Genomic DNA, 26,251 nt, shown 5'->3' with positions numbered 1-26,251 from the left:
GCAAGGGAAAGCCAGCTCAGAGCTATGCTTTAATTGGCATAGGGAACTCCCGCGGAGGAAAAGCCTTCTAGCAATGCAGATCCGCACTTTCTCTGCAATTTAGATTCTATTTATTAACTAGTGAAGTTTGCTCCTTGGGAGTTTTCCAGACCAATTAAAACACAGACCTGGTCCAAATCTCTCTCTCTCCACTTCCCTGTCCCCTCTCTCCATCTCTCGGTCTTTTTCTGGGGGAGGTGCACTTTATCTTTATTTTGCAACTCTAGTATCCGTAAAGTGTTTAATTTAGATATATTCAGGGGTGTGCTGGAGCCATCTTGTACCAGCTTCTGAAGACCGATTGTTAAATTTGTGTGAGCACTTATACCTTGGAAATCACAAACGCTACAAATCAGGGGTTGATTTATTCTTTTGTTGATTGTCTAGACTTGAGAAAATGATGCAGAACATGTGAAAAATGCAGATTGAACTTTTGTGTCAAGCATATTCCCTTCCCCCCGCCCCAGCCGGTTAAACATTTAGCACGCCCCCCCCCCCCACTCCCATCAATTCCTATCTTCGTCTTTCTATCTTTTTTCAGCCCCATATAGTGAGCAAACAACCACACGAGGAGTCTTGTGACCGTAGGGTCTTGGGCTGTTTTTGAGAAGGTGCCAAGGGAACTTCCCTCCAAAAAGTTACACCAACATTATGACTTAAAGGCACCCGAAGTCGGGACATTTAATCTTACGACCGTGCAGGGAATCTAGGCCAAAAAGACCTCCACGTCTATTTCCTTTCCTTGTTGGGCTGCCCTCCCACGAGCTTGAACAAACCGAGTTTTCTGTAGCTGTCCTTGAACAGCAGAGGCTGCTCTTCTGCACGGGTTGTCGGTCCCTTTAAGAGGTTTGGGGGCGTGTAGCCAGCATGCCTCAGTCCTTCTCTTACTCTGCTCCAGCATTAAAGGGGAATCGCAATCTCCCAGCCGCAGAGCGAAGTTAAAGCTGAACGTAGACTGCGAGAGTTTGGCACAGCCACCTGACCCGGGACTGGTCTGACTGTGCTGGGCTGGGTGGTCCCGAGGGGTCGGGGCCGAGATCAGAAGGTGCCTCCCGCCCCCCACTTTTGCGTTGCCACCTCTTCTCCAAGCTGGGACCTCCTGACCACGTCCTGCCTCCCCGGAGAGCCGCGGCGAGTGCAGAATGTACACGATCACCAAGGGACCCAGCAAGTTAGCCACGCAGCGGAGGACAGGTGAGGAAGGAGGAGCCGGGAGAAGGCTCCGGGGGCACATCACCCCCTCCTCTCTCGCCCCCACCTTGCACATGGAGTCGCAAACCCTCGTGGTTTAGGTTTTTTTTTTCCTTCTTAAAGCGACCATTGGGGGTTTTTCCAAGCGGCTCGACGCGCTGTCACTCCCCACTGAGAGGGAGGCGTACAACGATTCCTCCGCTAGAGCCTGCAGTCTCCCGAGCCCCCGCCGGCTCCTGGGGTCCCCGGCCTGTGCCCCCGCAGCTGCTTCCCCCGAGCCGGCAGCGCCAGGGACCGTGCCAGCTCGGCCCGCTCCCTCTGGGCTGGCGGTGACGCGGAGTCCTCGTCCCTGCAGGTCCCACGCAGCAATTGGAAAGCAAGCTGGGAGAGCACCTGAAATGCCGGCGGTCAGCTCAGCAGCCTCAGCAGCCGCCCGGCCCCTGGCCTCTGTCAAGGTGAGCCAGCCGCCGCACTCCAGCGGCGGTCCTGCAGCCTCTTCGCCTGGGCCTGGGCCTGGGGGCCCCCATCCCCCTGGGGGCCAGGCTATCTAGCCCAGACCCTGTCTCTTTTCTGCTCTCCCGTCCCACCCCCCTCCCCAGCGGCTCCCGGTGTTCGGCATGGTAGCTTGGGGGAGGAGGGGTGACCTTGTGGAAAGGTTACTGGGGAGTGTCATTGCCACATGGCTGGGGGGAGGGGGAATTCGGGTAGTCTCCGCTCTGCCCGCCTGCTCACTGGAGCAATGTCCTTTTCCCTGGAGGGCGGGTTCCCGGGTGATCCTTCCCCGCCTCCCACTCCCTCGGCTTCCCTAGACTCCCCCGGCTTCCCTACACGCCCCGCCCCGAGACACCCCCCTGCACCTCCGCCCCGCCCCCGATCCTTCCCCCTGCCCCTCAGCCTGGACTGAGGCTCCCCCCAACCCCCGGCCCCAGATTCAGCTGGGCCAGGCCGGCACGAGATAGCCTTGGCCCTGGCTGCCAGCTGAGCTGGGGGGGTGGAACACGTCCTGGGTGCTGGAGGTGGGGCTGGCAGCTGCTTCCTGCTGCTTCGAGAATTTCCTCAGGGCCTCAGAAGCTGAGGTGCCCCAAGGCCGCTCCTGGCTGAGTTTGGCGAGGCAGGCCCCAATCCTCTGCTTCTTAAACCAGTAGGACTGAATGACTTGACTTGATCGTCACAAGCTACAGATCCTGGAAATGCTAGATCGCAGACTTCGGCTTTAAGCACTTTTCTCAAAAACACTATGGGAAGCTAAGTGGGGTATGGTGAAAAGAGTATGGAACTTAAAAGTCCAAGGACCTGGATTCAAATCCTGACACTTTTATTTACTGAATTTACCTTGGACAACTCCGCGCCCCCCCCACTTTGGGCCTCATTTTCCACATCTGTCTAATGAAAGGTTTATAATAGCTAACATTTAATGCTCTTCCTAACTGTAACATTATGTGAAATATATTGATTCATTCCTTCAACATATATTTATTAAGCATCTACTGTATACCAGGAACTGGGGATACAGAGGAGGTGAAATGTCTTTGGCGAGAGGGAGGAAGAAGGCATTTGTTAAGGGTTAGGAATTTAATTTTCTCAACAGCCCCGTGAGGTAAGTGCTATTATGATCCCCATTTTATAGCTAAGGAAACTAAGGCAGGCAGAGGTTAAGTGACTTGGCCAGGTAGTGTTGGAGGCTGGATTCTCACTGGTCTTCCTGACTACAGTCCTAATGCTCTCTCCACTTACTACCTTGCTGCCTAAAAGGGTACACAGCTTTTAAGGGTCAGAACCAGGAATTAAACCTAGCCCTCCTGACTCTAACTTGTTCTCGTTTATACCAGATTGCCCCACCAACATTTATATAGCTCGCTATGACTTAGAAATCCTTTTCATTCAGAACATGTTTAAGGGCCCACTCTCCCTCCAGGCTTAGGGCTAGGAGCATCTTTAGAAATGTCAAGCGTCGTAGGAACTACAAAGGTTCCCCTCTTCTCTGTCTCTATGCCTACCAACCATTTTGCCCTATGCCAAGTTTTGTAAGAGGCTTTGGAAAACTAGAGCTAGTCCTGGGTAGTATATCTTCCATAAAGCAGGCAGAAGAGAGTCCCATGATGTTATGCACTTGGGTACCTGTGTGCACTTGAACAATTCATAAATTTAACAAGCCTTGATTAACTGCCTCCTGTATGTATAGCCCAGTGCTGAGTGATGGGGAGGCAGTGACTGAAACAAAATAATGCTTTCATAATTCATTCTACCGGAGGATACAATATGTATACAGTTAACTCAATATAAAGTAATTTGAGGGATTGAGTACAACTGGGAAGATGACCAAGAAAGGAGGAGAGAAAAAATTAATAAACATGTATGGTTTTCTAAGTCAATATACAGACCACAGAGAGAGCACCTGAAATGTGGGTTGAAGAAGGAAGCTAGGGGATTCTGAGAGGTGGAGGTGAGGAGAGAGAGCTGTTTGATACCAAGATGATGTGGCCACTGGACCAATTCCAGGGGTGGCCACAGCTGCTCTGTCTTCGCTCTCTCTTCTTCCTACCCTCCTTTGGCATTTGCCAATTGCCACCTGGAATTGGATCACTTTGGTACATTCTTAAATGAGAGGGTTCTTAGTTGTTTTTTTTTTGTCAACTCTTCCTCAGGAGAAAGATGCTTGTTGGTACTTTCTCCAAAACTTGAACAATAAAGGACTGGAATCAGTGGGGTCTTGGGCTTCTGGGATTAGGAAATGTCTGGAACTTGATCTTGGCACTGCCTTCTACATCATCTTCCCCACTGCACAGATGAAAAACCGAGACACCAAGGAAAGGTCTCTAGTTAGGAACTGACCTAGGTAATTTACTTAAACTCTCTATGCCTTACTTTAGAAATTGAGAAAAGTAATCCATGCCCTGCTTGCTCCATAGGGTTATTGTGGGTGCAGTGATGGATGTAAATTGTTCTATAAACTCTAGTGCTTTTTTGGTTGTTGGAATGTATTATTTCATTGGTGTGGGCCAGTGGTGTCAAACTCAAATACAAATGACCACTTGAGGTATTTTATATATTCTATGCATTTCCTATACTTAAAGCAGAAAGAAGGCAATACTCACTGGATCCTAGCCTTCTCTCTGTGAAGGTTTTCTTATGTCTTCTTGCTGAGTTGTTTCAGTTGTGTCTGACTCTCTGTGATGCCATTTGGGGTTTTCTTAGCAAAGATACTGGAGTGGTTTGCCATTTCCTTCTCCAGCTCATTTTACAGATGAGGAAACTGAGGCAAACAGGAGTACGTGATTTGCCCGGGGTCACATAACTAGTAAGTGAGACTGGATTTGAACTCGGGTCCTCCTGACTCCAGGGTGCCACCTAGATGCCCTTTTTTTTAAAATTTTTTTTTTGGATGGGGGAAGGCAGGGCAATTGGGGTTAAGTGACTTGCCCAAGGTCACACAGCTAGTAAGTGTGTCAAGTGTCTGAGGCCTGATTTGAATTCAGATCCTCCTGACTCCAGGGCTGGTGCTCTACTCACTGCACCACCTAGCTGCCCCTAGATGCTATTCTTATATTGTTATATGTTTCTCCCTTAATCCTTTATTCCTCATTTTCCTATTACTCTCAGTTCTCCCAGTCAGGCAGGCTCCCAACTTTGTTGTCATCCTCAGTCCTCACTCTCATCTCCCATATCCAATCTGTTAACAAATGTTACTTTCATGACATTTCTCCTCTATGGTTCCCCCTTGTCCTCTGACATAGCTGCCAAGTTAGTGAACATCTTCATCACTTCCATCTAAACTGTTGCAATAGCCTTCTGGTTGGTCTTCTGGCCTCTACTCAGTAGTCACACTGATCTTCCTAAGGCTCTGATCTGACCGTGTCACCCCATATTCAGTAAAATTCAAAAAGCTCCCTTCGGGATCAACTATAAAGTCCTCTGGCATTCAGGGCCCTTCATAACTTGACGCCCTCCTACCTTTCCCGTTTTCTTATACTTTACTTCTCATACATTGGGATTCAGTAACCCTGGCCTTCCTGCTTTTCCTTAATGAAAGTGCCTTCCCCCAAAATGATCTCAATTTTGTCCTGTATATTTCTTATTTGCACATGGTTACATGTTGTCTCCCTCCTTAGACTGTAAGCTTCTTGAGGGCAGGGGCTGCTTTTATCTTTCTTTGTACTCCCTGTTTTTAGCATAGTCTCTGACACATTGTAGCTGCTTAATATATGACTGACTGACTTAAAAGCGCAACTTGACTAGATAATTCAGATAGAACTAGTACAAAGAAGGTACACAGCTACAACGTTCAAGTTTACAAAGATATTATTAGTGGTTTCTGGCAAAGATACTGGAGTGGTTTGCTGTTTCCTTCTCCAGCTCATTTTACAGATGAAGAAACTGAGGCAAGCCCAGTTAAGTGAATTGCCCAGGGTCACACGGCTTGTAAATGTCAGTGATAACTCTGGTCCTCCTGCCCCTAGGGCTGGCTGCACCATCTAGGTGCCCAATTACAAAGTGTTTATATTTAACACACCCAGACTTACCCTGACTCTCAGTAGCTAAAGGGAAGGGAAGAGACCGCCAGGCCAGGATTTGGGACAGCCTTGGAGTAGGGTAATCCAATTAAGGTCAGAACAAATTAGAAAGCCCCCAGATCAAACTGGACTTGGCCCATTTCTTTCCTGCCTTGCCAGTTTTCTTCCTAACAGTGGGACAGAAGGGCTGCAGCTTGCATGGGTCCAGGGATTTATTTATCAGGAATAATTTATTTATTTATCAGGAATAAGAACAATCTTACCAAGAGTTAAGGATTTTGGCTTATATGTTGTCATCTATATTTCCCAGTGCCACTATACCCCTACTGCTTCCTAGAGAGCCATCTCTTATAACAAAGAATATAAAGAAGGGGGAAACTATTCAGCAAAACTAAGAGATATTTTGAAAAAGTCTCATTATCTGCAGTGTTATATATAGTTCCCCATCTCTTGTATTTCTTTGGAGGCAGCTGGTGGTGCAATGGGTAGAACTCTGGACTTGGGAATCAGGAGCACCTGAATTCAGATCCAGCCTCAGACATTTACTAGCTGTATGACCCTGGGCAAGTCACGTAACCCCTATTTGCCTCAGTTTCCTTAACTGTAAAATGGGATTACTAAGAGCATCTGCCTTACAGGGTTGTTGTAAGGGTCAGATGAGATAATTGTAAAGCCCTTAGCACAGTGCCTCTAAATGTTAGCACTAATATACATGTTATATGCACTGTGTAAATGTTAACTATTTCTATCACAGGACTAGAGTGAGGGTCAAAGGAGAAAATATTTGTAAAAAGTGCTTAACACAGTGTCTAGCACTTAGCTGATGCTATAAAAAAATGTTTATTTCTACCTTTCTTGGAGCCAAGGTTGGTCACCATAATTTCACAGCCTTCAGTTTCAGCTGTTGTGTTTTTACTTTTATATTTTTGTAGTCATTGTGTATCTTATTGATTGCTGATTTTCACACTTAGCATCGGTTCATGTAAATCTTCCCATGTTTCTCTGTATTCATCATATTTATTATTTATAGGCCAGTGTGATGTGAAAAACTACCTTATGGGGGCTGATGAGGGACTTCTTCCTACTCTCCAGTCCCATAGTCCTCTCTATTCAAGCACAGCACGGCTGAGACTCCATGTTGGCAAGCTTCTGCTCCTCAACTGAACTCTGTTCTGTCTCCTTACCTCCCCCTCCCCTTCCCCACCATATACCCTGTTTTTGTTCACGCTATTCTTCATGCTTAGATTATCCTCTTCAATTGAATTCTCATCGTTTCTGTAAAAGGGCAGACTTTATCAATTTACCCAATCAAGTCTTCCCATCAGTAGTGAGAACTTAATCAAGTGAGCTTTCTCTGATAGGCTTTTGACTAAGTCCTTCCCTTTTTTCCACTTCCCCCTCCCCCACCCTCAGTTCTTGATTCCTCTGGAGGAGATTTAGCTGGAATGCCACACTTGTTCCAATCTCTGGAATGACCTTGGTTCTCAAATAGCTTGATGATTTATAGATGACCCCTCCAGCAGGACCAAATTCCCTCAGCCTATCCAAATACTCTTCCTGTGCAACATGACTCCAATTCTAAGTACTTTTTAGCCCTTAGTCTAAAGTTTGTGATTGATTGATAGCTTGAGACTTACTCTCATCTTCTTAAGGTATCTTTTCACTTCCTTCAAATGGAATGACTTGATAGAGTAAATCAATTAACTCAGATGCCATTTCCTCCATGATAACTTTCCTGATTCCATCCCCCACCAGTGGCAACCCTTTTTTCTTGGACCTCACATAGCACTTAGTTTGTGTCTACCTCTCATCCCTGCCCCTCCCCGCCACCCAGAGTGTAAGTTCCATGAGGGAAGGGACTGATGTCTTTTCTAAGCCCTTAATACTGTTTGTGTGTAGTGCTTTGTGCATAGTAGGCCGTAAATAACTGCTTGTTGAATAAATGAATCAATGAATAGCATAAGTATAGAGGAAGACATAATCCAAATTCTGATATCATAAAGTTGCAGATTGACATGAAATGGAAAGACCCTTTCTCTCCATATGGATCTGGAACTGGCCATGTGATTAAGACACCTAAATCCTCCCAGACGTGGGGAGAAATCTTCAGGGGCAGATAGCTTATGGTCTCTTGGTAGTCTTTTTTGGTATTTAACTGAAGTATCCTTGATTAATCAATGACTGGGTTGTTTTTTTTTTTAAAGTGAAGTAAATGATGTTACCAGGGCCCCAGGAGTTACATGATTGGAGACTTTTATATTGGCTCTATTAGCTGACGGTTACACAGGGCTTTAAAATGCTTCCAGGCACCAAGCTCTCACTTTATATTTGAGTCAGATTAGGAGGCAGATACCTCTGAGTCCTTAGGATACTATTTGGTTTAGAAGGTCAGAAGTATGGAACTAAATTTATAATAATAATAAATTTATATGATATACATATATAATTTAGTATCTCTTCCATGATAAGTGTAAGAATGACAGGACAAAGAGATCTCTGTTTGCTGGTTTGCTTCCTGGAAGGTGTTGGATTTTTGGGAAGTGGGACTTGATTAAAAAAGAATTTGATTGTTATTGGAAGATGAGTGAAGTCAATATGTATGGATGAAATGGTAAGCTTTTCAGAGCTCTAACAAATCAGTCAGCAAGCCCTGAGAAAATAGCAAATAATTAAGCCCAGATCATTAGAGCTTGCCCCTGAACTTGACAAATACTCCAACTGAGCCTGTAATTATAGGCTTCTTTTGAGCCTACAAATGAGATAGGCCCTGTGTTTCCACCCTCTGGAAACCCAACTCCACTAAGAGACCTGGTGTATAGTCAAACACTTCTCTACCTGCTTAGAAAAAAGCATCTCCCTGAATAGAGAGAACATATAGAACATTTCTCACCAATCACCAATCATTATTTATCTAGGAGATAATTCAGATAATCATACACTTAACTTTTCTGAAAAAAGTGTTTTGTTTGTTATCTGATGACGTCATTCAGAGTCTGCAGGGGAGCATTAGCTCTGTCTTCAAATCTTGCCATAGATGTTTACCAATTGTGTAACCCTAGGCAAGGCCCTTACCTTCTCAGTCTCAGTTTACTCATTTGTTTAAAAAAGGGGGGAGAGGTACAGCCAGGTGGCAAAGTGGATAGAACACCAGTCCTGGAGTTAGGAAGACCTGAGTTCAAATGTGGGCTCAGACACGTACTAGCTGAGTAACCCTGGGCAAGTCGCTTAACACTCTTTGCCTCAGTTTCTTCATCTGTCAGGTGAGTAGCTGGAGAAGGACATGGCAAACCACTCCAGTCTCTGCCAGGAAAACCCCAAACGGGGTCACGGAGAGTCAGATGTGACTGAACAACAACACAATGAAGCTCATCCTAGCGCCAACATCACCAGAGTGGGGATCTCATAAGACGACCTGTGTAAAGAGTTGTAGGAATGTTAGCTATCAGCTCCAAATGTGTCCTCTGCTGGCCTTCATTGTTGCTCATTCCAGCTTCTTCTCCTCAACCTAGCAGCTTTGACCAGCGAACATTAAAGCAGGTCCTTGAATTCACAGCATCATGCCCATAGGAGTATAGGCAGTATCAGTAATTTTGTGGGACAATGAGATGATTCCTAGCTCATGACAGTGACATCCAGAGGAGGAGAGAATTCAGTTCAATCCAACACTTAGCTAGCTGTGGGAAACCGTGTCTTTCCTTATCTGAAAAAGAAGTAAGAAAAAAGATGTCCCTACCTCCAGGAGTATTGTGAAGAGGGTGTTTTGAAAACTCTAGAAACACTGCATACACGTGAGCTCTTTTTGCCTTTCTTCGCATTCTCAGCAGTTAGATTAGCTTGCTGCCAAAGCACATAGTAAGTGCCTACTGAGTCAGTGATTGTCGATTGATGATCTCATAGCTTTGGGTGCTTCCTTACATCTAGTGTGATGTAAGGGGTGGATCCTTGGGCTGAGAATTCAGGTATTTATTAAATGTCTACTACCTATGCAAGGCACCAGCCTAGGCTTTGGGAACATCAAGGCAGAATAGGGAATCGCATCTGCAGTCAAGAAACTTAGATCCTTAGGGGCGGGGAAGGGCATGCCTTGGGAAACAGTCTGTACGCAGAAAGTATACATGAAGGAAATACAAGGTAATTTCAGGAGAGCTGAACACCAGAATGCCAACAACGGGGGAATCATGAAAGGTCTCAGGTAGGAGGTGGCTGAGCTAAGTGTGGAAGAGAACTAGGAATTCTAAGAGGCTTTGGATTCCCAGCTCACATACATACTACCTGTGTGGTCATAGGCCCACGGGAATTCTGGACCAGGCTGAGGAATTTCGTTTAAGAACTTGATAAACAGGCTCATTATATTCTTGGCTGGGGGCTCGGATTAGATTTCTTTATCCAGTGCTATTCTCATAACAAACCTGAGAAGGTAGTGATGATAATAATGACTAGCATTATATGTAATATTATATATGTATATAAATGTATATATTTGTGTGTGTGTGTGTGTAGAGCCCTAAAAGCAAAGAGATTAATATTAGCTCACAGTTAGACAGGGCTTTAAAGTGCTTTAAAATTCATACTCACATTATATGTGTTCTATATAGTGATTTAAGGTTTACAAAATGCTTTACATCGGTTATCTCCTTTGAGCCTTATGACGACTCTGGGAGGCAGATGCTATTATTTTCCCCATTTCATGTTAAGCTAGTAAGTTTCTGAGGCAGGATTTGAATGCTAGCCTTTAGTATCTGAAGGATCTGTGATTTTGTCAGGGTGGTTACTTAACTCCATTGACATAAACCCTTCTGGGAACTAGAAGACCGGTTTTGAGAGTTGTCTGTCTGAAAAAATGAAAGGAGAATTATACTTCAGCTAACCTGGTCATGAGCCTCTGACTCGGTTTACCCTTGCCCAATCAACCAGGAACATACCCAAAGTCTTTCTACCTGTATAGGACCTACCAGGGCCTGTGCTCCATTGACATGGACTCTGATAAAATCATTAATATTATATAATTTACATTTATATTTCTCTTTAAACTTCACAAGACACGTTTCCTACAACAGTACCGTGAGGAAGGTAGGCATTATTATTCTCATTTTGAAAATGAGGGAACTGAGGCTCTTGGGGGGCTAAGGGATTTGCTCTTTGATCACAGTCAGTAGGCTTTAAGAAGCCCAGTTCTTTTGTGTTCAAGTTCAGGGATCTATCCCCTGTACACATTGCCTCTCAGGTAAATAACCCTGGTTTTACACATAAGGAGACTGAGGCCACAGTCACACATACACTAAGGGACAGAGTTGGGTCTGCAACTGAGGATTCTTTCTCTTGGTCCATACTAGACCTAGGAACATCCCCAACAGGCATGAGATTAATAATATTAGCATACATTTAATTATATAGTCCTCCTTTAGGGTTTTACCAAGGGTTCTCCTGGCATGATAACGTACCTCCACATTTGACTAAGGTTAGGTACTTAGCACTGGAGATCCTACTTGATTTAAGAGACCTTAAGTAAATTTGAGAGAGTCTCGTAACCTCAGTAGCCCCTCAAGGTTGAGCCGAGGCCTGAGTGTGGTTCTCTGCTTCATACTAAAGACAAAAGAAGCTTGGTTACCTTTAATACAAGTAAAGGGGAAGTTGTGGGTGTGTGGCTACTGTGAGGTTCAGGCCTAGTGCCCATCCTTCCCCAAAACAGTGGCTCCCTTTGTTTATAGGTCCTCTTGGCAGGGCAGCTGGCTGAGAGGAAACCTCAGTTAGCTTCTCCCTCAGGCAATGCCTTCCATTTTGGTGAACCACACCACAATGATTATGGTTTGGATTGTGTCCATGTGTGACTGAAGCAAAAGGATTGTAATGAAAACATGAATTTTAGTCTGCTAATGGCTCCCGAGTAAGGATTATTTGACAGGCTCAGATATGGGAATCATTATGGGAGTGAGGGGGTGGCAAGATGAGGGACCTGCACGATAGAAGAGAAAATGGTACATCTTAGAGAAACCTTATTAAACAATAGAAGGATTGGATATAGGCATGAAGGCTTCTGAAGCAGGGAGAAATACATCAATCATGCAGAGGTAAGTCAGCTTAGAAAAGGCTTAAAAGCAGAGTGGTTGGCACCAAAGGGGAAGTTTGTCTAGGCAGACACGCAAGGCCTAGAAAAGATCCACATGTTAAATAAAGAGGTGCTGTCAGTAATTACAGGAATGTGGAAGCATGAAGGTGAAATTCCTGGGTGGGTCAGGGTATAGCCAGGAAAGGCCTGAGATCCAAATGAATCAGGCGTCTTTGTAATGAAATAGGAATAGAATCAGTGATCTGATCTGAGTGGCAAACTGAATTAAATGCTAAGTCTAGCTCCCTGTCATTTTTGTTTTTTGAATTTCTCTCCACATTAAAGGTTTTGTACTGGGAATGACTGCCAACAGGAATGGAAGTAAAGAAGTGCTGTGAAGGAGGGATGTTGGAGAGAAGTCAGAAGGCCCTCAGGGTCTCAAGGGGAGAAGCCTCTAAACACTGAGTAGTGGTGGCAACACCAGGGAGTCTTCTGTCTGAGGTAGTCCTGGCCAGGTTTCATCACAATCCTTTCCTCTGGTGCTCACCCTTCAGCAAGCAGCCCCTTCAGTCCAGCAGCAATTCTTTTCTAGCTGGGTCTGACTCAGCAGTTTTGAACTGGTTTTGAATCGGGGAGTACCTCCCCTCCCCGCCATTCCTCAGTCTCAACTCTATCGGTATTATACTGTTCCCCTGAAGGCAAGATGGTTAAACATTCTGCATATCAGCTTTTGTGTACAATCTGGACTAACTTGTACTGGAGCTAGGTATGTTTGCATGATTCCAGACCCCTCCTCAGCCTCCCTCCTTTTGCTGCTGGAGAGCAGGGACATTTCCTTAGCATTTCAGATTCACACTGGGGAATAAAAATGAAAGCCATTCCTTTCCATTCTGCTACAGGTCCGGCCATCAGATTTCTGGGTTTCTGATTTGGGAGGGATCAGTAATGGGGAACCTGTGGCCTCCATTCTAGGTCCTTGGTTGCAGCCTTTTCACTGAGCCCAAGTTTTACAGAAAAAATCCTTTTATTAAGGGGATTTGTTTTGTGAAGCTTGGATTCAGTCAGAGGGCTACACTTGAAGACCTAGAGGGTCACATGTGTCCTCGAGGCCACAGGTTCCTCAACCCTGGACTCACCAGATCATGTGTATGGTCTGTTTGAGCTCCAAGGTTTTTGCTTTTGTTTGGTTTTTTAAATTCTAGGCTCTTCTTTGTCCTTGAGTGAGAGACAGGCTTTTCATTCGAGAATTAATTGGCTTTTCCTTTGTGCTAGGTCTAGACTAGGCCTGTTGTTATTTGTCCCTCATTCTTGAAGAGGAGGACCGTGGCATCATGAAGGTGATGCCATGACTTGCAGATGAATTAGATCGAAGTGAGGTAGGGCTGTGCAAAATCACCAGCCTCACTTTCTTCTCTCGAGCCATTTGGGTCCAGTGGCAAGATATGAATCAGGACAACTGGACGTGGTCCCCAGACTAGACATGTGAATGGGAGACAAGAGAAGATTTTAGTTCTCTTGTTGTTCAGTCTTGGATAATCAAGGTATAAATAATCAAGAATAACCAAGGGTTTAAAACGTAATAATAGTTTGTTTTTTTTTCCAGTTGTGTTTGATTCTTCCTGACCCCATTTGGGGTTTTCTTGGCAAAGATACTGGAGCGGTTTGCCTTCCTTCTCCAGCTCATTTTACAGATGAGGAAACTGAGGCAAACAGGGTTAAGTGACTTGCTTGGGGTCATACATCTAGTAAGAGAAGATAGATGATGGTAAAGAGAGACTGTGGTATACTGGGAAGAGCTCTGGGTTTGGAATCAGGCCGGAGATGTGGGTTTGACTCCTGCTTCTGATACATACTCACTTTGTTGAACCTGGAGAAGCTCTTTCACCTCTCTTGGGCCTTACTTTCCTCATGTGTAAAATGGGAATATTATTTGTACTACTTGCATCCCAGGGTTGTTGTGGAGAATGTGATTTGTACAGGAAGTTTGTGTAGGGCAAGGATGGCTGGATTGGGAATTATGGGATCTGGGTTCAAATCCTAGTCCTGCCACCTAATATCTGTGTTCCCAGACCAGCCTTAACTACCATGTTCCCCACCTGTTCTTCAGGCCTTCTTTTTCCTGGGCTGAGTTCCTCATTAGAATATAAGCTCCTTGAAGGCAGGAACCAGCATTTCTTTTTGTTTGTATTTGTAATCCCAGCACTTTAGCACAGTGCTTGACATATGGTAAGGGCTTAATAAATGCTTATTAAACAAATAACTTCTCCTCTCTGGACCTCGGTTCCTTATCTGTAAAGTGAGAGGTTTGGAGGAGGTGGCCTCTGAAAGGTCTCACCGCCCTCCAGAGCTGTATTATATGACTTATTGTTAGTTGTAAGATCCCTGTCCTTGAGGAGTTTATAATCAGTTGGAAAAATGAGACTAAGCACCAAGAATGAGTCAGAAAACTTGGATTCTGAGGCCAGAGCGGTCTCTTTGTGACTGTGCAACCTTGGCACGTTCTTTCCCACCCCCACTTGGCCTTCAGTTTCCACTGCTGGATAACTGGGGGATGGAACTACAAGGTTCCTAAGGCCTCTTCCAGTTCTGACAGCCTACGGAGTCTCTATACAACCATTAGCACTGAATTGAATGGCTCCACACCTAATCGCTTGAAGACTTCTCTGAAGGGACAGAGAAGAGGGGGCTAGGGTAGCTGCAGAGGAGGCCTAAGGTGGAGGCTTGACTGGAGGAGAGAAGCAATATGCTATTCTGGGGGTGGGAGACAGTTAGCATCTGCTACCACCTTCCCTAGAGGTTAAGGAGTGGTTAGCTCCTTTGTAGTACCCACACCTCATTTAGCACAGCCCAGTTTGGTTCTCTCTACTCTCTCCCCTCCTGTCTAAGTCTCAGCTGGGCCACCTTTGTCTGGGCTCATGGTGTGGTTGTCTCCCAGTACTCAGGGGAGGGAGCTGTTGACTATAACCACATGCCCTTTCCCCCAAAGAGCAGAGCCAGTAGCAAAGTTTTTATATAACTTTCTGGCCTCAGCTTCCAGGGCAAGGGAGGAGAGGTGAAGACATCCATTAGCCTTCAAACCTTAAGGGCTTTTATTTTCATTTGGCCTTGCCCAACCTTCAAGGCCCTCCCAGAACAAAACAACCTTGAGTGACATTTCAGTCACAGGGTCAGCAAGTTTGGTCAGCTCATCCTGATCTGGTGGTCTTGGCTCGTGGGTCCTGTGTGTGCTCTTGGGAGTATCTAAAATTTCCCTTTCACTTCTTTCCTTTCTTTCCTTCTATAATGATAGTTATAATGGCTAGCATTTAAATAGCGCTTACTCTGTGGCAGATACTATTCTAAGCATTAACAAACATTATCTAATTTGATTCTCACAACCATCCTGGGAGATAGGTGTGATGATAATAATAATAGTTAACATGTATGGGAAGCTAGGGGGGTGCTGGGCCTGGGGTTAGGGAGACTCATCTTCCTGAGTTCAAATCTGGCCTCAGATGCTTACTATCTGTGTGACCCTGGGCAAGGCACTTAACCCTGTTTGCCTCAGTTTCCTCATCTGTAAAATGAGCTGGAGAAGGAAAGGGAAAACCACTCCAGTATCTCTGCCAAGAAAACCCCAAATGGGGTTACAAAAAGTCAGACACAACTGAAAAAGGCTGAACAACAGCAACATCATGTATATGCAACTTAGTATGTACTAGGTACTTTACAGTTATTATCTCACTTGATCATCACAATAACTCTGGGGGAGGTGCTGTTATTATCCCTGTTTTACAGTTGAGGAAACTGAGGCAAATAAGAGTTAAGTGACTTGCCTAGAGTCACATAGTGAATAAATGTCTGGGGCTGGATTTGAATTCAGGTCTTCCTGACTCTAGATCCAGTGCTCTATCCACTGTGCCACCTAACTGCTAATTTTAAGGGACTGGGTTTTCAGTGTGTTCTGGGACCCAGCTTCGTATACACATGGTCCAGCTAAAACGTCTAGCCAGTATCGTTAAATCATAGGTTTTAGAGGCAGGAGTGACCTCAGAAGGCATTTAGTTCAATACTCTCATTTTAGAGATGATTAAATTGTGACTTACCCAAGGCCACACAGGCAATAAAGAGTAGAGCCAGAATTTGCTTTGTTTTGTTTTCAACATGTGAAATCATGCAAAACATTTCTTTATTAGCCGCGTTGCCAAAAAAAAGCAAGAAAAATAAAGAAACCATTGTCAATCTGCGTTGAGTTTGTCAGTTCTCTCTCTAGAGGCGGAGAGCAGTTTTCATCATGAGTTCTTTGGAATTGCTGTGGACCATTGTATTGTTGAGAATAGCTAAGTCATCCACTTGTGTGATACTGCTGTTACTGTATACAATGTTCTCCTTGTTCTTCTTACTTCACTTTGCATCAGTTCATGTAAGTCTTCCCAACTTTTTCTGAAAGCATCCTGCTCATCATTTCTTATAGCACAATAGTATTCCATCACAATCATATGCTATAACTTCTTCAGCCATTCCTTAATTGAAGGACGTTCCCCTCAATTTCCAATTCTTTGCTACCCCAGACAGAGTTGCTATAAATATTTTTGTCCTTATAGAGTCTTCTCACCTAGCTACCCCACCTTTTCCTTTTTCTTTGTTCTCTTTCGGATACACCCCTAGTGATGATATTACTGGGTCAAAGGGTATGCACAGTTTTCTAGCCCTTTGGATGTAGTTCTAAATTGTTCTCAAAAGTGGTTGGACCAGTTCACCAGTGCGTTGGTGTCCCAATTTTTTGATATTTCCTCCAGCGTTTGTCATTTTCTTTTTTGTCATGTTAGCCAATCTTATATAGGTATGAGTTGGTACCTCAGAGTTGTTTTAATTTGCATTTCTTTAATCAATAGTGAGAGAATTTTTTCATATGACTATAGATAGCTTTGATTTCTTCTAAAAAACTGCCTGTTCACATCCTTTGACCATTTATCAATTGGGAAATGGCTCTTATGTTTATAATTTTGGCTCAGTTCCCCATATATGTGAGAAATGAAGAGTCAGAATTTGAACTCATGATTTCTTTTCTCCAAATCCAGTGACCTTTCTATTCCCTCTCCTCCCCCCAGCATTGATATCTCTAGTCAATGCCAAAATTATATGACTAATCTTAACATCCTTCAGAAGAGTAAAATACCTGGGGGCCAAAAAAGAGAATAAAACAGTGATTCAGCCCCCTAATTGGATTTAGAGTTAGCTCCCACATGCTTTTAGTGTTAATAATTGCTGGCCTTTAACTTCACTAAATTGGAGCATGTGGTATAGTAGAAACAAAGCCAGATCAGGAGCCAGAAGAAATGGGTTTGAGGTCAGACTCTGTTACTCATTAGCTATATGATCATAGGTCAGTAGTTTTTCCTTCTCTGAGACTCAGTTTCCTCATCTGTGGAAAGCGAGCAGTTGTTCCCAGTGGTCTTGAAGATCTCTTCCAGCACTGAGTGATTCTGGTGCTGGCCATCACCGCTCTTTACCGTTGACTTCTTCAAGATCGAACGTTAGCCAGACTCTTTTTAAGGCCTCCTTCACTGGGTGATGTTCACGCCATCTAGGGCTTGGATGTTAGCCAGGACCCATGCAGATCTCGAGACAATCCTCTTCATTTATAGCACCCCTTTCATCTGAGGCACTCAAAGAAGGTGGCACACATCAACACACGAGAAACTGGAGGCCCAGGAAAATGGGTTTCTCCTCTTCAGAGTCCTGGAAAGGTTGCTGTTGACCTAGCAGGGTGAAAAGGCAGCTCAGCCAAAATTGCTGGTCACTGAGGAGTTGGAGAGAATCAGCAATCTAAGGGGTGGTCAGGGTGAGATACCGGGCGGCAGAGGGTTCATACACAAGACTCTGTTCTGATAGGTTTCCACAAACCCAGAAGACTTTTCTTCTTGACTTATCTTTCTTTCCTAGTTAGAGCCACAAAGCCAGCCCTTCCTAGGGTGGAGATTAGTTGAGAGAGGAAAAGAGCAAGAAAGGGAGGGAGGGAAAGGGATTAATTTCCCACCTAGTGTAAGGAGTTTTGACATAATCTAGGCAGTTACTAAAGGCTGGCTGAAGGTTGTCAAGTATGCCTGGACTAGTTACTCCAGCCAGGGAACTTGGAGCCAAAGCCTTCCTATTAGTATCATGTTCCTCCATGAGGTGGGAAGGGGCCTGACTAAACCTTTATTCTCTCTCTGCACCTTGGCTTCCCTGGCTGCTAAAGGAGTTAGCACATTTTTTTTTTGGCACAACAAAGGAGAGGGAGGGAGGGAATAAACATTTATATAGCTCTTATTATGCGCCAGGCACTGTATTAAGCGCTTTTTACAAATATTGTCTCACTTGATGTTCACAACAATCCTGCAAGGTATGTGGCTGTTATCCCCGTTTTACAGGTGAGAAAACAGGCAAACAGAAGTTAAGTGACTTGCCTGGGGTCACATGGATAGATAGTCTGATCAGGTCTTCTTGGGAAGGAGGCAGAAATATCACACCCAATCCTTGTGCCAGACACTCAAAAAATTGATCAAATATTTATCAAACTCCTACCATATATGGCCAAGGCACTGTGCTAGGCACCAGGAATACCATAGGGATCAGTGCCCGGCCCTATGCTTTTTTAACACTTTTTATCAATAGCTTGGATAAAGAAGGCAGACATGCTTAGCAAATCACAAAGCTGAGAGGGATAGCTGATGCACAGGATAGCAGGGTTAGGCTCTAAAAGGCTTTTGACAGGCTAGAGCATTGGTATGAATTTAGTGAGATGAAATTCAGCAAGGATAAATGTAAATAAAGTCTTAGAAATCCTTGTACATGAGTACAAGATGGGAGAGGCATGGTTAGACATCCAAAGAAGATCTGGGGGTTCTAGTGGACCATCAGCTCAATACAAGTCAGCCATGTGTTACAACAGTTGAAAAAACCCTAATTCAATCTTGGGCTGTATTTAGTGAGGCCTAATTTCGAGGAAGAGGTGCCGGTCTGCCCTTGACAAACTTCAGTTCTGGGCTCCTTAATTTAAATAGGACATTGACAAGTTTAAGCATTGCAGGGGAAGGCAACCAGAATGGTGAAATGCCTTGAGTTCATGTCATATGAGGATTGGTAAAGGAACCAAATGTGTTGAATTTGAAGAAGGGAGGACTGAGGGGAACACGATAGCTGTCTTCAAGTTTCTGAAGAGCTGTTGTGTGCAAGAGGGATAAGACTTGTTTCTATTTGGTCTTAGAGAACAAAGCCAAGAGTAAAGGACGGAAGTCACAAGGGGAATTGAGGCTGGATTTTAAGAAAAATACCTAACAATTAGAGCTGTCCAAAGGTAGGATGGTCTACTTCAGAAAGTGTTTGGTTTCCCTTCCTTAGAGGCTTCCAAAAAGAGACTGGAGAACCACTTGTCCCTCATGTTCTAGTGAGGATTCAGTTTGTCATATTCTTTGCCTTGGATTAGACTAGCTGGCTGCCCAAGTCTCTTCCAGCTCTCAAAATAGGTGATTCTGGGGGTATAAAAGACAAAAAACCGAAAACTAGTCCCTGTCCTTAAGGAGCTTACATTTCACTGGAGGGAAAAAAGGGATCCATACTGAATGAATGACTAATTAAGCATTTATTAAGTGCTGTGCTAGGTGTTAGGGATACAAATGGACTCTCTAGGGGCTCATGTTACAGTTGGAGAATTTACCATGTATAGAAGGGTTCAGCTGCAGGATGGATAGAAAAGTCTTAGGGTAAAGTGGAAGGTCAGATAACAAAATCAAGGGATTCTTAAGATGCTTCTGCAGGGCAGATGGCAACATGTTATAAACATGCATAGCCAAGCAAAAGAAATTTCTATGTTTCTCATGTCTAAAAAAAAAGAAAATGATACCTCAGTCTGCGCTCTGAGTCTATCGCCTCTTGGGAGGTGGATAGCCAGTTTCGTTTTTGGTCCTCTGCAATTGTCGTTGACCATTGTGTTGATCAGAGTGTCTAAGATTTTTGAAGTTGATTGTCTTAATATTGTGATATTAAAAAAAATGTTCTCTTGGTTCTGCTCACTTCGCTCTGCATCAATTTATAACAAGTCGTCCCAGGCTTTTCTGAATAGCACAATAGTATTTCTCCTTTACACACGTATACTGTAATTTATTCATCCATTTTCCAATTGATGGGCACCCCACACAAAACCATTTCAAGAGGGAAAGAGTGATGATGGGGAAAGGTGGGAGATGAGGAAAAATGTTGTGTAGGTGGAGCTGTATTTTGAAGGAAATAGAGGTGTGGAGGGAGTACATTCAGGACACAGGGGATGGAGCAGCTAGGTGGCACAGTGCCTAGTGCACCAGCCCTGGAATCAAGAGGACCTCTGTTCAAATCCAGCCTCAGCCACTTACCAGCTGTATGGCTCAAGTCACTTAAACCCGATTGCCTTTAAAAAAAAAAAGACATGGGGGATGATTTGTACCGAGTCACAGAAGCAGGAGAATAGAACATTGTATCTAGAGGGACCAATTCAACTAGAATAGAGAGGGTGCTAATAGGGATGATAGGAAGTGAGGCCGCAATGGTAGGTGAGAACCAGACGGTGTAGGCCTTGAAATGCAAGGCTGAGGATTGTTTGGTCTATGGGCAACCAGCATTTAAGTATCTAGGAACCCTGGTCAGGGAATTGAGGAAAGGAGAATCAGCAGGGTTCTGCCTGGGTATTTTGGATCCTAGAGTATTCTTAGGCCCTCCTTGGGACTGCTGCTTCTCATCCTCAGTACCCGTTCCCAGGGAGTAGTAGCCCACAGTACTAGTGGTGTTCCTGAGCCATCCTGTTTTCCAGGATCTACACATCTGTGTGAGTTGCAGACTGTGGCAATAGCCCACGAATGCTTTGGAGCAATCGCTGGACTGGAAATCAAGAGGAACTAAGTTCAAATTCCAGTTCTGGCTATTTATTACCTGACTAATTCTTTTACCTTTCTAGGTCTTAGTGTCTTCTATAAAGTGAGAGGATTGGGCCAAATCATCACCAAGAGCCCTTCCAACTCTGCTTTGGATTAGGCTATCATCCTGACCCCATGCGCCAGCCAGCCACAGCGGCACATCCCTGAATTTAACCAGGGGGACCAAACAAGATCACAGTTGTAATGCCTTTAGCCAGGCCACACAGTAAATGCCTTAACAAATACGTGTTTCCTTCTTTTGTGCTTGTCTGTATCATCGTGCTTGTCTTAGGGGCTGCTAGGTGGTGCAGAGGGCTGGGCCAGGAGTGTGGAAGACCCGAGTTCAAGTTCAGCCTCAGACACTTAGTAGCTGTGTGACCCTGGGCTAGTCGCTTAATCTCTGTTTGCCTCAGTTTCTTCAGCTCTACGACGGGGATACTAACAGCATCTGCCTTGCAGGGTTATGAGGATCAGATGAGATAATATTCGTATAAAGCACATGGCACATGGTAGACACTCTATAATGCTTATTCCCTTCCGGTGAGCTGGGGAGGGTTAGGATGGCAGAGCTTTTAAGCTCTGGAGTTCAGAGGGCTGTGCTGTGGGCTCTGCAGTAGGCTGTGCTGATTCTGTGTCTGCACTGTTTGATACCACTAAGCTAAGACCTTGAAGTCAGGCCCACCAGGTTGCTTAAGGAGGGGCAAACCAGCCCAAGCTGGAAACAGCAGTTCGAAGCTGTTTCTGTGCTGATCAGTAGTGGCCCCTGTACTTGCTGCCTGGTCAAGATGGGGAGATTCTGTTTAAAAAAAAAAATAATAACAGTGACCACAAGTGCATAGCAGGGCATGTTGACTGATCTGTCTTTTTTTTTTTTTTTTGGAGTGGGGAAGGCAGGGCAATTGGGGTTGTGACTTGCCCAAGGTCACACAGCTAGCAAGTGTGTCAAGTGACTGAGGCTAGATTTGAACTCAGGTCCTCCTGACTCCAGGGCCAGTGTTCTACTCAAGGTACCACTTAGCAGCCCCTGATCTCTGTCTTGTCACTACAAGACAGAGATGTCTCTGCCTATGGGCCAAGATATTTCTGGCTAGGGCCTATGTCCTGGAGGTGCTAGAGCAACTAGAGTAGGAGGGTGAGGGCCATTTGTAGCTACCCCAGGGGCTCTGTCCTATGGGAGGAGCAGACTGTGGCAATGGCTAGTGAATATTTGCTGAGGCTTTAGATGAACAGAAGCCAGCATCAAAGGAACCCGACCAGAGGCCCTCTAAATGTCATTCAATCACAGCCTCTGGGCAGAACTATTTAACTAAATGCTCCTGGATAGAAGACAAGAGTCAGGCAACCTAGTATGTAATAGTCACCCAGTTCTTGTTGTATTGACTCTTCCATTAAATCTGTGATGGGATTTCTGGTGCTCTGTAAGCATGGACTAAATGTACTGACCAAGGAGCTGTTTTTCCCCTTACCCTAACAGCCTGGCCCCAAAGCTTGTGTTCAACAGAGTGAATGGCAGGAGGCCACTGGCCACAACTCAGTCCATCATGGCCACAGAAGAGAGTTATACACTTGCCCACGAGGAGAATGTCCGCTTTGTCTACGAAGGTAAGAAGACCCAGATTATCTTTGGGGACTTATAGAGATAGAAAGGTGAGAGTTGCATCTTCACTCATGGGCATAGAATGTCACCAGCTGCAGGGGAAAATAAAATGTAGGCTATCATAGCTGAAAGAGACCTTAGAAAACATCCCCTTCCTTTCACAGAAGAAAAAAACTGAGGCCTACGGAGGGACAATGACTTGTCTGGACAGAGAGGGCAGGGCCAACGCCTGTTTACTCAACCTATGTACTACCCCTTCCTCCACCACATTTACATTTTTCATTGGGTTTATCTCAGATCTATGAGAAAAACAAACCTGTGCTCTTTGAATTTACTCTGTCAACAAAGACAGGTACCCCAGCAGCATGATGGGAGGCAGAAGGAAGGCTAAACTAGGCTAAGATGAATCATGTGTCATGTGGGTACAGCCCAGAGTTGCTCTTTGTTGCTGGTGGTATGTTAAAGGAGCATGTCCTGCTCAGACAGTGAAGGAATCGAGCCTCTGTGGGGAAAGTGGTGGGTCATTCCACCCTTGCTTGGTTGGGTTGGGCAAAGGCTGGGAGTATTCCTTGCCTGGGTGGCTATCTCCAGGACTCATGTTTCTATCTTTCTCGCAGCCTGGCAGCAGGTGGAGCAGCAGCTGGTGGGGAGCCAGGCAGGTGAGAGTGGGCCCAGGCCTGTGCAGTATGTGGAGAAGACACCTAACCCCGGGTTGCAAAGTAAGTGGTCTCTGCTCTTAGTATCCACTAGCTCTCTCCCCACTTTGGCCCCCATGGTGACAAAACCAACCCTGGGTTTCAAGATAGTCTAGATGGATCTCAAGGCCATAATGGGGTTGTGGATGCCGTCATCGGGCTCTAAATCATGAGTCTTCTGTAGCCCAGATTTCTCCATATGGGAGGCACTGGTGGCTGTGGCCTTAACCTGAGCAGGCAGGGTAGACTGTGGCTGTGAGCAGGCTACCTGGGCCTCTATTCCCCACTGTTTGGCAGAATGAGCTGGGAAAGGACAGGAGTTTGGCTGTACTGTCTCTGTCCCAGGAATTCACTTGGCAGCCGATTCCAACTCCCTTCAAGCCCTTTTCAGGGTGTTGCTCAACACTGTGCACCTGTTAGTCAAGGACATGTCTGAAGTGAAATTTCTCTTCAGTACTGCCTGTTTTCTTTCCAGAGGTCTCTAGTCATGCTTCGTTACGTGTCTCAGTTCAAGATTTATGAGCAGTTTATTCATTGGAAAGGTCTTGTCTTGTCCCCCTCACCTAAATAGAAATGAAGCCTTGCCCAGAATAATCACAATGATAATAGCAGTGCCCATTTCTATCATGTTTATGAAGGGCTTTCTTCATCACAACCCGGTAAGGAATCATTGTCCAGATTTTAACAGATTTTAAGGATGAGGAAACTAAGGCCCAGAGAAATGAAGTGCTTTGCCATATAGCTAACATATATAGGAGTCAAGACTTAAATTGAGATCTTCTGACTAGAGACTGGCGCTCTTTGTACTGTAGTGAATGAAAGAGAAGCAGAGATGTACCCAAGATCCCCAGTGAGGCAGGAGCCGAGCCGGGCTGCAGTTCAAGAGCCTGGAAGCTAGACTGAGTGTTGGCTCTCAGGTGTGTATTCTCCAGGTCACACTTCTCCCTCTCTCTCTCCTTAGACTTTGTTCCCATTGATTTGGATGAATGGTGGGCCCAGCAATTCCTGGCTGGGATAAACAGCTGTTCCTAAAAAGCTGCGTTGGGAGGAGGAGAGTTGCCTATAGTCAGGGGCCATCTACCTGCTGACCCAGAGCAGGCAACACCAACAGAAGAGGACCACTGCCTCCTAAGCCAGCTCCCTTGCCTGGGGGACGGGGCAGGCACCTGCCATACCAGAAGTGCCAGCATTGGACATTTGGAACTGCTGCAGCCTCTGGCCAGGCTACCCGGGTGCTACATGGAGTGGGAGGGGGAGCAGAGGTCTGTTTGGCCCCTCCCACCTTGACTTTGCTCCTGCCAGTTGAGCCCAGTGGGAAGCCCTTGCAGAGCTGGGGTACAGCTCTCCAAGTCAATAAAGAATTTAAACCTGCCTGCCCTTGTGTTGTCCCAGGGAAGTGTGTGTGTGTGTGTGTGTGTGTGTGTAGGGAGAGTAAGTTGTTTATTTTTTTTTAAACACCAGGTCTTAACCTTTTTTAGGTCATGGACCACGTTAGCAGTCTATGGACTCCCTTCTCCGAAAAATGTTTTTAAATACTTGAAGAAATGCTAAATTTCAGTTAGAAGTTAGTGAGTATGTATGTATATATGACTTTTTGTGCATGTATTTATGTATATTTCCCATTTGAGTTTATAGACCCCCTGATTTCATATCTATCCATAGACCTCAAGTTAAGAATCCTTCCTTTGGAATCAGAAAGGAAAAACCATCTTATCATCAGGATAGCCTCCTGCATGTAGGGGCCCTTCAACGCTGAGTATCCATGGTGATGTCCGTTATACAACGGGGTAGGTTAGGGAAGGTAGGCTTAGCATTTCCTTCTCTGGAATGGAGGTTCCTCATCGCTTCCCAGGCAAGGTGCTCTCCCTCAGCCTTCTTTCAACATCATGGAGAAGGAACGACAGCTCAGAGCTCGTTGCCAGCTTTATTTCCCTCCCTCACTAAATTACCACATGTTCTCTTTGAGCGTTCTTCACCACAGACTGAGGTCTGGGCTGCTACAGCCGCTGAACCAAGAGTAGACACGGAGATGTCTTTGTCCATAGCCAGCCTGGTTGGTGGTCTCTAGAGAGCAGGACTGAAATGAAACAATTGCCCTGATCTCTCTTTATCACTCACTTGCCTCTCCTCATAAGGTGGCTGATGGGATCAGTTCTATGACTACCAAGTGCATTTTCCCTTTACCTGTTTCTGATCCATAGTTAGACATGTTGTCCATTGGGCCACTGGCCCTTTGCTCCCCCTTTAACTTCTTAATGAAACTATGCATTGGGTTTTGAGAAAGACTCTTGCCAAATGTCCTCTTTCTAGGAGTCCTGGAAGGAAACTGCTTTGAGCTTCTGTTTCTATACTACTTTAACATTTACGAAGTGTTTTTTTTTCTTCACAATGATGTGAGGAGTATTAAAATATTATCCCCTTTTTATAGACGGGTAAATTGAGACTGAGAGTCTGTGACTTGCTTATAGTCATATAATCCAGTAGGTATGGGAGCAGAGATTTTAACTAAGGTCTTCAAGGATTTCTCCCTTCATCTTTCTTTGGTTTGATAAGAACAAAGTCTTTTGAATAATCCTGACTCCTCCCCTTTCCATCCAATCACCAACAAAAGTCAAATTAATACACACCATGCATCTTGCTGAGTGCTGAGGGTTCAAAGAAAGGCAAGAACAAACAAAACCCAAAACAGTTCTTTCTCTCAAGTTCACAGTCTAATGGGGGAGACAACATGCAAACAACTATTTAAAAACAAGATATAGACAGGATAAGTTGGAGATAACCTCAGAGAGAAGGCACTAAAGACTGGAGGACTGGGAAAGCAAAAGTTCATGGTTCCATTTGAATTCTAGAAGTTGGTTAGTACTTATCTTAGCCTGAGGTTGTATTGGGCCTCCACTTTCTTTGGATCCAACTAAACCACCTTTCTTGTCTCCAGAGCCTTTCTAAAATCTGGTTTTCCTTTAACCCTGGAGGGAACTTGAAAAGAGGGCAGGGAATTGAATAGTTAAGGCATATTTTTGCCTACAGCTTAGGTACATCCAACTCCCTGCAAGGCAGCTGGAGGCAAAACAGCGAATCCAAAAAGTTGCTAAGCGTTCTACTTCCCCACCCCCCAATACACATTTAATGTAGTGCCTTCCTTGGGTCTGACTTTACTGGGAAAGGAGTCTGGAAGTAGTCTCTCTTCTTCCACTCCCAAGCAAAATTTCCCTGTGTCCTAAGGTCTTTGCTTTCCGAGGATACAGCTAATCGATATTAATGGCTAC

General features: G+C 45.0%; 1 protein-coding gene across 1 annotated transcript; it reads left to right on the top strand.

Annotated features, from left to right (window-relative positions):
* Positions 1–920: 920 nt before the first annotated feature.
* Positions 921–24,356, top strand: MCRIP2 (MAPK regulated corepressor interacting protein 2). The gene is made up of 5 exons (XM_036739333.1): positions 921–1,233; positions 1,586–1,685; positions 22,168–22,295; positions 22,908–23,009; positions 23,947–24,356. The coding sequence occupies exons 1-5, from the start codon at positions 1,182–1,184 to the stop codon at positions 24,015–24,017; spliced, it is 453 nt and encodes a 150-aa protein (XP_036595228.1). The 5' UTR covers positions 921–1,181; the 3' UTR covers positions 24,018–24,356.
* Positions 24,357–26,251: the final 1,895 nt, after the last annotated feature.

The sequence above is a fragment of the Trichosurus vulpecula genome, chromosome 9, assembly GCF_011100635.1.
Source record: "Trichosurus vulpecula isolate mTriVul1 chromosome 9, mTriVul1.pri, whole genome shotgun sequence".
Lineage (NCBI taxonomy): Eukaryota > Metazoa > Chordata > Mammalia > Diprotodontia > Phalangeridae > Trichosurus > Trichosurus vulpecula.
Note: the sequence above shows the minus strand (reverse complement) of the source record. Positions and strands in the feature narration are given on the sequence as shown.